General features: G+C 37.5%; 1 protein-coding gene and 1 pseudogene across 1 annotated transcript in view; one reads left to right on the top strand and one right to left on the bottom strand.

The window, feature by feature from the left end:
* Positions 1 to 14,557, top strand: part of CHCHD3 (coiled-coil-helix-coiled-coil-helix domain containing 3) — a 280,521-nt gene that overhangs the window by 95,085 nt on the left and 170,879 nt on the right. Inside the window, exon 4 of the mRNA XM_061198062.1 lies at positions 9,081 to 9,198. Within this exon, the coding sequence (XP_061054045.1) occupies positions 9,081 to 9,198 (118 nt within the window). The remainder of the gene's footprint in view (positions 1 to 9,080; positions 9,199 to 14,557) is intronic.
* LOC133096468 (polyadenylate-binding protein-interacting protein 1-like) lies at positions 6,849 to 7,962 on the bottom strand (annotated as a pseudogene).

Here is a 14,557-nt window from a genome sequence, read left to right as displayed (position 1 = left end):
AGCCAGGCACTATTTAGTGACTGGGTTACAGTGGTGCATAAGACAAAGTTCTTACCCCCCTGGCTTACATTCTAGTAGTATATATATATTATGTGTTTGTGTGTGTTTGTTCATGGGTGTATCTTCTGTAAGAATGCAGGCTCCAAAGTCAGCCTGCCGGGCTACACCTCTCACTGGCTTTGTGACCTTGGGCAAATTACTTACAAGTTCTGTAAGCCTTAGCTTTACCTAACTTCTCTGTGCCTCAGCTTCCTCATCTGAAATGCAGTAATTTGATAGGGTTTTCGTGAGGATTAAATGAATTACACCTGTCGAGTGCTTAGAACTGTACCTGGTACAAAGTAAGCATTAATAAATGATAACTCTTTATCTGTTATACATATAGATATTACATCTCTCTCTCTATATATAGATGTTACATATAGATACATATTATATGTGAATGTAATATGGTTATATTAATGTACATTCATTTTTATGTGTTTATTTTGGGATCTCAATGCATGTACATTTCCTTCCAGGATTTGAAATAATTTGAGCTGAGAAATTTTATTAAGCTTGCCTTGTACTTTTATTTTGGTAAAGTCTTATTGATAGAAAGCTGTGTACTTGTTCTGTCATTATTTTTAATAGTATAATAATTAGTTTGTTGGATTACTGGCTCAGCTTTTCCGTTTAAAAAATGAGTAGTAAACAGTATTTTGAATGCTGGTTCAGCATGTCCTGACAAAGTATGATGCATTAAAATAAAATTCATCATTAGCATTAAAAATGACCTTTGAGGTTGTAGTCGCTCATTTTTCTCTTCCAGTGTTTGAAACAGTCTGAGTCAAGTACATTGCAATACTATGCAGATATTGTCTGTGTGTCATGGTCATAGTTCAATTTTAGATAAATCATTTCCTCAAATCACTTCATCTAGAGCAATCTCAGTTTCCCATTTATTCTCACCCATTATCTGAGGTTCTTGTCAACTTTCCCTCAGTAATATAATGGCCTTATATATTAAATTATAAAGTAATTTTCTAAGCTAGAATTGTATAGCATTACCTATGTGTCAGCCTACATGAAGATAAATCTGAGTGTTTGTGAATGGCCAGGTTCAGAGAAACATTTAGGGCCATTGAAAGCCAAACCGCTTTGGGAAAGGGCTGATTTGACTCTGGCAAACTTTGACTTGACATAATGAAAACAAATAAAAAGTGAGCTTCTTTTAAAATAATTATGAGTAATATGATTTTTAAAAACTGTCCTTATATGACCACAAAGGTGAGTAATGTAATGGAAACTGATTCCCGCTGGGGTGGTGGTGGTGTTACTCTTCAGGAGGTTTAAGAACCATGGCTTTGGAAACCAGATCAGGTCGTTTCATGTCTCCTGTGTGCTTTTCCACATCTCAGTTTTTCTCATGTTAAAGGAAGATAGTAATGCCTCCTTCCTCGAGGACAACAAAGTTGAATACATAAAAAATGCCTAGCTAAAGTTATCTTTAAAATACCCTTCCCATTTTCTTAAAACCTTTAGGTTCTTTCAATAAAATAATATTGGTATTATTAATATTACCAGATATCTATGAGAACTGAATATATTTGAGTAATTTATTATTATTATTTCCATTTAAAGGACATGTTGTAATATAATATTCATTATAGGAGATTTGGCTGGTTTTTAGAAATTCATTTCGCTGGTGTATCTTAAATCTCTTACCTGATTGAGAATACACTGAGAACAAGAGCTAGGTTGCTAGGGCTTGAGGTATAAGGGCAGAGCTGACTGGTATTTGTTTCATTAAGCTTAGGCAAGCTATCCAATTACTTAATGCAAATAAGAAAAGTTTACACTAAACTCCTACTTCTGTGCTTAAAACTCTAGAGAATTTAAATGAGGAGAGATATGTATTTAAAAGAAGGAAATTTAAATGAAACTTAAATCAGGGGCTTAATGTAGAATAATATTAGACCAGCAGATCTGAAATAATAAGTGGGAAATGCCAGTAAATAAAAAAGAAAATGTATTCTCCAAGATACTTGGTATGTTTAGTTTTATTTTGAGATAATTCTTAAATCTTTGGAAACCCAATAATGAAAGACTTACTTGATCTCATGCCTTTTTTTTTTTTTTCTTTACACGTCACATGGACCTTAAAAGTAGAGGTTCCATTGTCAAAGAGGGCTTCACCCTTCTTTCCCTTGGGGAGTGTTTGCAAAACAACTTGGCTTTGGATCTACACTCAAGGAGGCCGGTAGCACTCAGAGAGGCCCAGAAAAGAGAATCATCACATTGGGCTCAAAATAAGAGAAAAATTGGTTGATCACACAGCAACTATCTTTCATAGATGGCCATTGAATAGAAAAGCCTGATGGAATATAAAAGCAAGGGCACTGAGAGGAAGCTCTGAAAAGAATTGGGAGCTTCTGAGAATACAAGCACATTTTCTTTGCAAAGTAGTTGTAGGTCGTTAAATGATCTCAATGAATCCATAAAAGAGGAAGCTTATTCGAAGAAAATATTGCTATAAATGCTTTATGTGGAGGGGGGGGAGAGGTGGGGAAATGAGGAATAGTGCAATTTAGACATTTCTAGTCTATTGCTTTTATTTCTGAAGGCACTGGACAAAGCTCTATTAGTTACACCATTTTTTCTGAAACTCTGCCCTCCAAAATAATTTGAAAGAAAGCGGAACTTTCTTCTAAAATTTTCTAAATTTTTTTTCCTAAAATTGCAAAGGTGATTTTAAGCTTCAGGGACCCTTCCAAAGCCTTGCACTAATGTTTATTGGTAAGTGTGTGTGTGTGTGTGTGTGTGTGTATGTGTGTGTGTGTGTGTGTGTGTGAAGAGCGCTCTCAGTGTCTAGGTTACCCAGCCTTTGGTATCTGAAAAGGCAGTACAGAAGTTTAACTACAGAAAATAATTGCCCAGTGCCTCTGGAACTGACTGATGTTTCCTCTAAGACAGTTTTTCCTTCCTGATGTTGCCCATTTTATGTTTCTTAGATTTCAGTTTAGATATCAGCTCCTACCCATATAGTTTCATGGCAACCTCACTTTTTAAAAATAATGAATTTGTCAGAGTTGAAGCTTCATGAGGGTAGGTGTCTCTTTTGCTCACCATTTTATTCTCAGTAATCAGAATAGTGCCTGTCACCAATAATTATATACTGAATGAATTTGTGAATCCCATTTACTTCTACCTGGTGTACAGTTTTGTTTTGTTTTTTTTTAACATCTTTATTGGAGTATAATTGCTTTACAATGGTGTGTTAGTTTCTGCTTTATAATAAAGTGAATCAGTTATACAGGTGTACAGTTTTTAATCAAGTAGTTGGAAACTCTAAGGGTGAGACTAGAAATATAAGCGCTCATTGAGTGAAAATTAGAAAATTTGGAGATAATACTCCTTCGTTTCATTTATCCCCTGACTCTACATTTCTCAATAAATTTTGGAATGGAGAGTAATATATTTAATATATGATGTTTGTAAAACTTTTAACTGCAAGGGACCTTAGACTGTAAAGCTCAACCTTCAAATTTTAGGGCTGAGAAAACTGAGGTTTATTAGATTGTACCACTGAGTTCCTGATAGGTAATGATAATTTGTTCTGGGCCCTACTGTCAGACTTCTTAAAGATACTGAATTCTGTTTCATAAACAGTCACACACAGACCTTTCTTCTTTTCGTTTTATTTTCAGCTATTCCTTTAGAACTAACTATTTGAGAATTTGTACAGGTCTATTTGTAAGGATAAATGAAAGTAACTGTAAGAATTCAGAAAGGAAAATTTCTTTTTGGTCAGTTTGTGCCCCTCGCAATCTCTCTTCAGCCAAGAGTCAAGCATAGTTAGATGTATTAGGTATTGAAAGAAAGCGAAACTTTCTTCTAAAATTTTCTAAATTTTTTTTCTAAAATTGCAAAGGTGATTTTTCAAAAAATTGAAATTTTTTTTCTATAACTAATAGAGCTTTGTCCAGTGCCTTCAGAAATAAAAGCAATAGACTAGAAATGTCTAAATTGCACTATTCCTCATTTCCCCACCTCTTCCCCCCTCCACATAAAGCATTTATAGCAATATTTTCTTCGAATAAGCTTCCTCTTTTATGGATTCATTGAGATCATTTAATGACCTACAACTACTTTGCAAAGGTGATTTGTAGAACACACACCCACACACAGAGTTAGGTATTTCAGAGGCTCTGAAATGTTGTGGAATGTAAAACGCCCTTCTGTTTTAGGTTAGTGTGGTCTGGGATCATCACACTTGTGACACTTAACATCATGGTGGCTTGGCCTTTGTAGGGCTCAGTTTGTGTCTAGTTTCGTAAATTCCTCAGTCTTCTGTTTTCTGTAACTTGTTTTCCATTTTTGTCTGTGGTTGGAAATATGCCACTCATTCATTCATGCGTTTACTCAGGTCTTTTTTGAGCACTTACTGTGTGGGGCAAGCACTATTTTAAGCACTTGGGTATATAGCAGTGAAAAAAACCCAGACCAGGTCTTCGCCCTTGTGGAGCTTAGAGGCAAATGGGAAAGAAAGAAAGGAGCATGTGCAAGGATGGGACTGCTAGAGTCATTATAGTCAATTTACATTTTAGGGGTCCTTGATCATAAAAATAAAGCAGAACTGGGACTTCCCTGGTGGCACAGTGGTTAAGAATCCGCTTGCCAATGCAGGGGACGCGGGTTCGATCCCTGGTCCGGGAAGATCCCACGTGCTGCGGAGCAAGTCAACCCATGTGCCACAACTACTGAGCCTGCGCTCTAGAGCCTGTGAGCCACAACTACTGAGCCCACGTGCTGCAACTACTGAAGCCCGCACGCCTAGAGCCCATGCTCCGCAACAAGAGAAGCCACCGCAATGAGAAGCCCTCACACCTCAACGAAGAGTAGCCCCCGCTCGCCACAACTAGAGAAAGCTGGCGCACAGCAGCAAAGACCCAACGCAGCCAAAAAAAAAAAAAAAAAAAGGCAGAACTTCTTATTGGTGAAAAATTGGGGGAAAAAAAGATGGAGAGGACAGAGCTATATGTGGTCATGGTGTATTTAGTGAATTTGGAGATTTTCTTCTTTTCAGAAACTCATTGCTTCCTCTGTATCCCTGACCCCATAGTGGGTACTATTATTATTACTGCTACTTACCTAATGTGTTGAGTGCTTATTATGTTACAGGCATTGTACTAAATGCTTTCTGTATGTAGAATCCTGTAAGGTAGGTGTTACACCAGTCTATTTTACTCGTGAGAATAACAGGACCTAGGGAGGTCCTGAAGACTTATAACACTGAAGACTTTTGTGCTTATGTTATTGCTTCTTTTTCATTAACTTGCCAAACTTTATGATATTTCCTTAAGTTGAGGTACTTTTAAGTCCATTTGTAATTGAAATTTATGCCATATGCAAGTAAACTCAGAAAAAAATGTAGTATTAAAATGAACAATACTTTAAAATTTGATACACCAAATGTGGAAGATATGAGAAAATTTAGTTGTATAGAATTCACTTTATGTTCAAGAACTAATAATAATGTAAGTTTCCTACTAGTTTTATATATGTATGTAAAGTGTTTGCACAGTGTTTGCATATAGTAGGTGATCCATAAATGATAGTAATTTTTATTTTATTTTAGTTTGCACCTCACTTGTAAAATAGGTAATGTCTTTTACTTTCAAGTGATAGGCTGGTAGAGATGCTATAACTGCCTAGTTTTCTAATCTGGTACTATAACTTCAGCAGTTATCCGCACAATATCCTTATGTGGACCACTTTGTTTTTTATGTTGCTTTCCTTTTATGTAACTCCAGGATTTATTTGGGTAAAAGTATATTTGTTTCTTTTATTTATCTTTATTCAAGACATAAAACCACACAGGTTTAATTTTTAGGGGGGAAGCATTATAACTTTGGAATATATTTTACAAAGTGATTTTATCTGTTAGAGTTGATTTGTGAGAATTTCAGAGTATCAAGGTGATGTAGCAATTTAAAGAGAATAACCAAAAGTTTTATTTTCTTATTTCTTTTCAGTAATCTTTTTAAAAACTGAAATTTGATAGACTAGTATTGAGTTCAATTTGGTGCTCATCATTCCCACTTAAAAAATCGATTGCACTCAGCATTTCACTTATACCAACATAAAAATTTTACTTTTTCTTTTCCAAAATCGATTTTATTGTAGCCAAAACAGTGGAATTAACTGTACATAATAAACTATTTTATATATATATATACACACACACACACACACAGACACACGCACACACACACACATACATACACACACATTTTAAGTTGTAGGGAATAAAGTTTATTTTGGCAGAGAGTGTTAAACAAAATTACAGTTGCATACATTAGTGACATAACTCAACATCCTTAATTTAGTGTAAGTGTGACACATTTTCTTGCTTTTCCTGTGTTCTGCTAAATCACCATAACCGGACTTCCCTGGTGGCGCAGTGGTTAAGAATCCGCCTGCCAATGCAGGGGACACGGGTTCGAGCCCTGGTCCAGGAAGATCCCACATGCCGCAGAGCAACTAAGCCCGTGCGCCACAACTACTGAGCCTGTGCTCTAGAGTCCACGAGCCACAACTACTGAGCCCGTGTGCCACAATTACTGAAGCCCTCACGCCTAGAGCCTGTGCTCCGCAACAAGAGAAGCCACCACAATGAGAAGCCCGCACACCACAACGAAGAGTAGCCCCCGCTCACCGCAAGTAGAGAAAGCCCACGTGCAGCAACAAAGACCCAACACAGCCAAAAATAAATAAATAATAAATAAATTTATAAAAAATAAAAATAAAAAATAAATCACCATAACTTAAACTGCTTTATAAAATTGATACGCTGAACTTTAATTTTACTGTTTTCGCTTATGCTCTGATTCCAAACAGGACATTTCATAAGCTTCTTCTATCTCTGGGTCCATCTTATTATCGGTATCATCCAAGTATGACCATCCCCAGATAAATCTGTTCCATTTTCTTCATAATCTGGAAAAAAGTCTTCTCTTTCAAGTAACTCTTGATATTTCTCTTGGTAATCTGGATCAGCTGCAGTGAAGGGAACACCATCAGATGTATAAAATGTTGGCTCATTCATAAAATAATTAGGATCATTTTCAGGTGTTGCTTCCCTGTATGTTGAAGTTGCATGGACTCTACCCCAGTTACTTGACCGGAGTTCTACAAGCTTCAAGAGCATCTGTTTTACATCTCTGCTGCAATTTGCATCTAGGACAACATTTTCAATTCTCTGAATAATTTCTTCCATATCAGTCTTTCCTTTTTCCTTCCAGGCATCTTCTAAAACTCACCCTGTCAACTTCAGTAATTTTACTGCACAAATTAAGTTGTCATCCATAGGCTTAGAAAAGAGGGCATTCAGCAACTCCCGAAGACTGACCTGAAGAATATCTGCCCTTGAAACCTGTCCATTTGTTCCTTTGATCTCCAGGTTAAGATAAAGTTCTCCCAGAAAGAGTACAAATGCGTGGAATCATTTTCGAGTCACTTTATCCCCTTTTGCAGCTTGATCTTTAACTTCATATTCAGTCCAACATCTTTGAAGTAGCAATTGGCAGAAGTTGCCACTCTGGGGGCTAATTGTCAGATGATGGGACAGGTAATTACAGAGGCGAGCTCCCATGGAAGAGAAATTTGGGATAGATGTGGCCTGTTGATAGATAAGTTCCACAAGTTCTTGCAAAGCATCATCTGTTGTAACCCAGCCATTCAGGGTCTCCGCAAACTGTTCAATTTCAGTTTCAAAACTGCCAGGCTGCTCTGAAAGATGATTCAAAAAATCCTGAACATATTCTGACAAAGTGGGATAATCCTCACAACCATCCTCATGGGATTCTGTATAATTAGAAGAATAACTTGATGGGTAAAATTCAGGCCGTTTACAGACAGCTTAGACATTAATACAGGAGCTACAACCACCTGGGGTTTAGCCATTGTTGACTCCAAATCCTGCTGTGGGATATTATCCTGCGAACTAAGTGGAGCTCTCAGGGGCCTTGTTTGTTCCCTGGTGGGCCCAGCCTACATGAGGTTCTCTGGAGAGAAGTCCTTACTTTTTCTTTTTAAAGCATTGCTTATACCTTTGGGATATGATGGTATAGAGGGATTATTCTCTCAAAGAAGAAAAGGCAATCAGAAAGTCTTTGTCCATGAGATTAGACTAAAATGTACTCTCGTTCAGTGACTACTGAAGACCTTTATGTGCCGGGCACTATGGTGAAGATGGGTGCCAAAGTAATTTATCCTTGTCATGCACAGTGGAGGGGTTTTAGTGGATTGTAACTTAGTGTGAACTAGTTGTGTGATGAGGTTACTGATAGACCTAATGCAATCAGATGCTTCATTAGTAGAATTAGTGTTGTGTGGGAATCTTGGGAGGTGAGGTTCTGTTGTCTTACTTTGCTGGATCATGTCTGCAGTGTTGCATTTAGTTTGGAGTTAAGGGACAAATTGGAGTCATCCCACAAGTGAGGAGCCCTGCTCTTGAAGGGTCTGGCCATTTTTGCAGATAAAGATTGTCGGCACATTCGCTGGGAGGAAGGATCTCTTAACCGTGTTTTTAGTTCCTGCAGTAATGTCAGGTCCATGAGGACAGAGACTGGTCCTTGTCAGTACTGTGACATCAGTGCCTTGCACATTGCCTGGCGTGTATTCAGTAAACAGTTGAGTCAGTTTTGATGGGAAGATGATGGTTACCTTCAAATATTTGTCTTGTGGATGGCTTTTTAATTAGATGTATTACTGCTATCTACAGAGGGCAGATGGAGGCACCAGGGATCAGATATTTAGGTGGGCAGATTTCAAGCTGACATAAGAAGATCTTTGTAAAACTAATTCAGCAGTCAGATTGATTAGCCTCTTGATGTTATTGAATTCTGTTATTTTAAATGCTTGGGTAGAGGCTGCTTGAGGATTTACTAGAAAATATACCTTCTTTGGATAAATTTTAGGCCAAGATGATTTCATCTACTAAATCTGTGGCTTTAATATATTTCATTAAAAAAAAATGTCAACTACTAAAATCTTTCTTTTTCTCCCTCTAAGTTAGACCTTTGTTGTCTTTTCAGACTGAAGCAAAGCAAAGAACTGGACTCAGAGAAGGCTTTTGCCAATGAGCAGTTGACCAGAGCTATTCTTCGTGAGAGGATATCAAATGAGGAGGAACGTGCTAAGGCAAAGCACCTGGTGAGTATTAAAGATTTAGTGGAAAGGTCTTGTCTACGAGGAAACTTCTGATGTTTGGGAAAAGCCTGCCAACTTTCAGTGTGGATGATATTCATGTTCTCTTTGCTTAGATTTTCTTTATTTTTGCCTTTTACAAGTGGCTGACAATTTGCTAAGATTAACCATCAAAGACTTTAAGGCAGGTGTAATGAGAATTATTGAAGAAAAGATCAACACGGAGACACAGGCATCTTGCCTGAAGGGAATTGTTTGCTTGCTCCCATCCCCCTTGCTTTTGGTTTCATTGTATTTGAAACCTCTGGGGTGAGCAGCCTAGCTTGTTTCTCTCCTTCCTGGCAACCACCAGATGTTAGCCTGGGAAGACTCCAGCAAAGGTGAGTAAAGTGTTTGTTTTTTTTGTTTTTTTTGGCCATACCACGCGGCATGTGGGATCTTAGTTCCCCAAGTAGGGATTGAACCCGCACCCCTGCATTGGAAGCGCGGAGTCTTAACCACTGGACCGCCAGGGAAGTCCCAAAGGTGAGTAAGGTTTGATCAGTTGCTTTCTGGGCTTCAGAAAGGGGAGCCATTTTTTATAAGAAAGGAAATAATTTTTTCAAAGAAAATATATTTTAAAAATTTAATTTAAAAAAAGATTACATAAACATGTTTAAAAATGATTATTAGTAGAAGAAAATTTAAGAGGCACCCATAAATCTATCATTCTCACGTAACCACGGTTTATACTGGGGTGTTTCCCTCTAGACAGTTTTTATTCCTGGGTCTATTACCTATTGAAGACTTTGAATAGTGCTGTACATAGTGTTTAGCATCATGAACATTTTCTTTATATCACTGAAATGTAGTTTTTAATGGCTGAACAATAGTGTTTTCTGCATGCAATATGATTGATTTAACAACTTCCCATTGTTAAATAAAAGTGCAGCCGTTCTGGGTGAAGCCTGGGGTCCTGACTACTCAACCGTCACTTTAGCCTTCCTAGAAACCCTCATGTCACTTCTCTAACTTCTCAGAAGCTTTAGTGCTCATTGGAATATGGCTGGGAACTCATTGGAAAGATAAAATGTGACTATATAGTGGAGAACTTAGGATGCAAGACTCAGGGGGATGTCCCTAGTTCAGGCAGCTGGGGATCATTAACAATATAAGAAAAGAGTCAGTTTCTCTCCTGTTCTTTCCCTTGGTCCTTTCTTTGAGAGGCTAACTTATGACCAGATGCCAATAGAGATGATACAAGTAAGCCAATGTGTAATGAATCCATTTCTTCAGTGACTAATCCAGGATCTAGGCTGAATGGGTAGGCAGTGAAGCCAGAGCAGAGGTGATGGACTAAGAAAGGAAAGTCAAGGGACCGGTTGGCGCCATCACGAGGACACACACCTTGAGTGGAACTGAGGCCAAGAGATGTGGAAGGAAAGTCATTCGTTGTGAATGGGGGATAATTTCAGAATTAAAGATGTTAGGTGTTGAGTAATTCAATCATGACATCTGCTGTGCTCCCAAGTTTGAGGATTGTTTTGAGGAAGTTGAAAACATATCAGGCCAGTATGTTGAAGGGTCATTCTCATGTATTTTACAGCCTCCCAGTTTGAAGGCCAGGGATGGAGTGGAGAGTGTTAGCAGTGCTTATGGTGGAGGATGGTTGGGGAGTGAGCTTCTCGGTTTCTAGTGGGCAGAAGACTCCTTGGTTGGCATTCTTCTTTGTGCCCTAGCTTTTGCCTCTTATCTTTGAAGCACTCTTTTCTCTACTTTTCTCGGCCTAAATTTGAATATATTGTCTTGTTCTTTTAGTTCAGAGAGATAAGCAGATTGGGATTTTTCAAAAACTCATTAAATGCACACACAGGCACATGAGATGGCATAAAAAAGGAGAGTTTTCACAAGAAATGTGAAAGTATAAAAGAATTTCTTAACTAACAGTAACTAGAATATTATGTAATGTAGTTGGGTTGGAGCAGTATGTTTTCAGCACATTTTTTCCTTGTACCTTATAAATCCTCTCTATTTCCTTGTCTGTTTTTTTGTTTTCAGGTTAAGCATAAGAAGCTGGCATTGTATATTCTGTTTTGTAGGTCTCTTCTTTACTGATTCTGGGGTTGTAGGGTATGGGTGGCAAATTACTGTACTCAGAACTCCTGAATTTCAGCATCTATCATAATATTGGCTAAACAGAGCCCTCAAAGCATGTTGAGACTAAAAGTAGAATTTATGTAATAGTATTATAGCTGATTCAGAGGTTCCCGTCCTGGCTTGAGCATTCTCAGACATTTAAGTGATAGTTCATGGCCACAGCAACATGGCTGCCTACAGCAATGTAGGTACCTGGTGACTCCCAACTTATTTACCACATTACCCCCTTTATTGTTGTTATTCATTATTGTAGAAGACATGCATATTCATTGGGTAAAGATCAGAAAATAAATACAGAAATAATAAGATCAGTTAGATTACCGTTATCCAGAGATAATTACTGTTAAGATTCTGGTTTATTGTTTTATATTCCTTTTCATATTACTGAGTCTGTATAAAATATTTATATTAATATGTATATTTGTATTTCTCCAAACACAGATAATAGTATATATAGTTTTATATAACTCTTACAGTAACCGTCAGATTAAAAAAATTTAGACTATATGATAAAGGTCTTTCTATACCAGTAAGTATGTATTTGCATGATCACATTTAATGGTTGAATGTATTTCACTGAATTTTCCTCTAATTATTAACATAATACAGGGATATTATAGAAAATTTAGAAAATGTAAAAGTCACTAAAGAACCACCTCATATCCATTAGGATGGCTACTATTTAAAAAAAAAAAACAGACAATAAAAAGTATTGGCAAGGATGTTCTGGGAATGTAAAACGGTACAGCCACTTTGGAAAATAGTGTGGTGGTTCCTCAAAAAAATTAAAACTAGAATCACCCTATGATTCAGCAATCCACTCTTCCGGGTTTTTATCCAAAAGAATTAAAAGCAGGACCTCAAAGAGATATTTGTACACCCTTGTCCACCAGCATTATTCATAATAGCCAAAAGGTAGAAGCAGTCCAAGTGTCCATCAACAGATGAATGTATAAAGAAAAACGTGTTATATACATACAGTGGAGTGTCATTCAGCCTTAAAAAGGAAGGAAATTCGAACACCTAATGCAACATAGATGAACCTTGGGGACATTATGCTAAGTGAAATAAGCCAGTCACAAAAAGATAAATACTGTATTACTCTCCTTATATGAGGCATCGGGAGTATTCGGATTCAGAGACGGAAGACAGCAGGGTGGTTGCAAGGGGCTAAGCAGAGGGAGGAATGGAGAGCTTTTTCGTCACTAGAAGTCCAATGTGCTATCCGTTGCGCTGCAGAGCCACCTGGAGAGCATTTTAATGGGTATGGAGTCTCAGTTTTGCAAGATGAGAAGAGTTCTGGAGATTGGTTGTGCACCAGTGTGAATGTACTTTACACTCTGGAACTTAACACTTCTAAATGGTTACAATGGTAAATTTTATATCATGTGTATTTTACCATAATTAGACCTTAGAAAAAATTACTAAGGAAATAACATTGTTGCATGTATAGTTAATGTTTAGGGAGCATTAAGTTCTTTCGGCTCCTCCGCCCCCGCCTGCCACGTACACAGTCCAGGTTTCAGATTCTTCATCCCACCATCCAGTATAACATGTGCTGTGGAACATGACTTCAAGTCTGTATTAACCCTAATATGTGGGACTCTTTTGAGTGATGGCCAGACATTGATTTGTTCCTCTTTATTTAGAACCCAAATATTGCAGCCAGCAAGAAAGTAAAGGTTGGATTTCACACATTTGAAGGAATTGGATAGCTGTCTTTCAGTAGAACTAGGGGGAAAAAGAACCCAAAACTGATGTAATGTTAGTGCTGTGAGATAAAACTTCTCCTCCCCCTTCCCATCCTCCGCCCACGAACAGTTGACATTTAGATTGCTGTCTCCTTAGATGTGAGTCCAGGCTTTTTTTCTCCACGGTTGTTGTAGCAGCTAGCTTTATGGAAGCTCTTTGAAGGGCAAAGTCATGATGGCCCTGTTGCTGAAGTTTTAAAATAGGATCAGATGAAAAGTTGGCACTTGGAAGAATTGCATTAGCTGGAGAAGCCGTTGAGTCCTGCTCTTGATTCAAGAAGCGTATACCAGTCCCTCACTGTACCTCTCACTGACTGGTACCAGTATTTTCATCAGCTCTTTCTACCCAGAGGTTTTGGAGAGGCAGTTTACTGATAACTGTATCCACATGAAAATGTTAACTAAAATTCACACGAAAGGATTGAGGCTTAGGAGCAGGAAAGCAACTCTGTAAAGAATGAAGACTAATTAAAAGGACAGAGCCAGGAAACCTGTAAAGTTAATGTGACTTGACATTTGTGTATCTTTGAGATCTCCTACATCTAAATCTAATATTTGCTGTGTCACTAGATTTTTTTTAAAATTAAAGAGTAAGGGGTTGTGTTTATTTGACTTTGCGGTTATATTTGATTTCTTTTTAAAATGTCAATTAAAATTTTGATTCACTCTTTCTGTCTTATTAAACAATGCTGGTTTAACATTAGTCATTTCTTGTTATAACCACAGAACTGTGTAGTATTTTTTTCTTTTTTAAGCTAAACTTGAAGCCACAATTTACTTACTTAAGGAAATATTTACTTAAATATTCTGGAGCTTATAAAACTAAATGTGAAATAGTTCCCTTCACTTTTTGGACCGATATTTTATTGAGTGCTTACTGTATGAAAAACACGGTGCAGGATACTAAGGATGCATAAACGAAAAAGACAAAATCCATAAGGAATTAGTGCAATGTGGGAGACAGATACACGAAAAATAATGTTGAGAAGTGCTAAGTCTGGGACTTCCCTGGAGGTCCAGTGGTTAAAACTTCACCTTCTAATGTGGGGGGGTGTGGCTTCAAGCCAGGCCAAAAAACAAAACATAAAACGGAAGCAATATTGTAACAAATTCAATAAAGACTTTAAAAATGGTCCACATTAAAAAAAAAAAAGAATCTTTTTTTTTTAAAAAAAGTGCTAAGTCTGTGATAGAGCCATGCTACTTATATCCTTGTGAGACTCCTCACTTAAGTGAAAGCAGGGATTTACTTTCATTTAACCCATTGCTGTCTGCATTCGTTCCTTCACACATTTGAGAGCCTAGTGTATACCGGTGCCTGGCAAAGAGTAAAGAGTCAATAAATGCTTGCTGATTTAATAAATGAAGAATTGAATTTACTACTCAGGTCGTAGAAATGGGAGGAGAGGAAGTGGGAAAGACGAGAAAAGATTTCCTAGGGAAGTGGTGTCCGAGTGGAATCTTGAAATATGAGTAGG

The sequence above is a fragment of the Eubalaena glacialis genome, chromosome 8 (genome assembly GCF_028564815.1).
Source record: "Eubalaena glacialis isolate mEubGla1 chromosome 8, mEubGla1.1.hap2.+ XY, whole genome shotgun sequence".
In the NCBI taxonomy this organism is placed as follows: Eukaryota; Metazoa; Chordata; class Mammalia; order Artiodactyla; family Balaenidae; genus Eubalaena; species Eubalaena glacialis.
The sequence above is the reverse complement of the archived record's forward strand: the minus strand, read 5'-3'. Positions and strand labels throughout refer to the sequence as shown.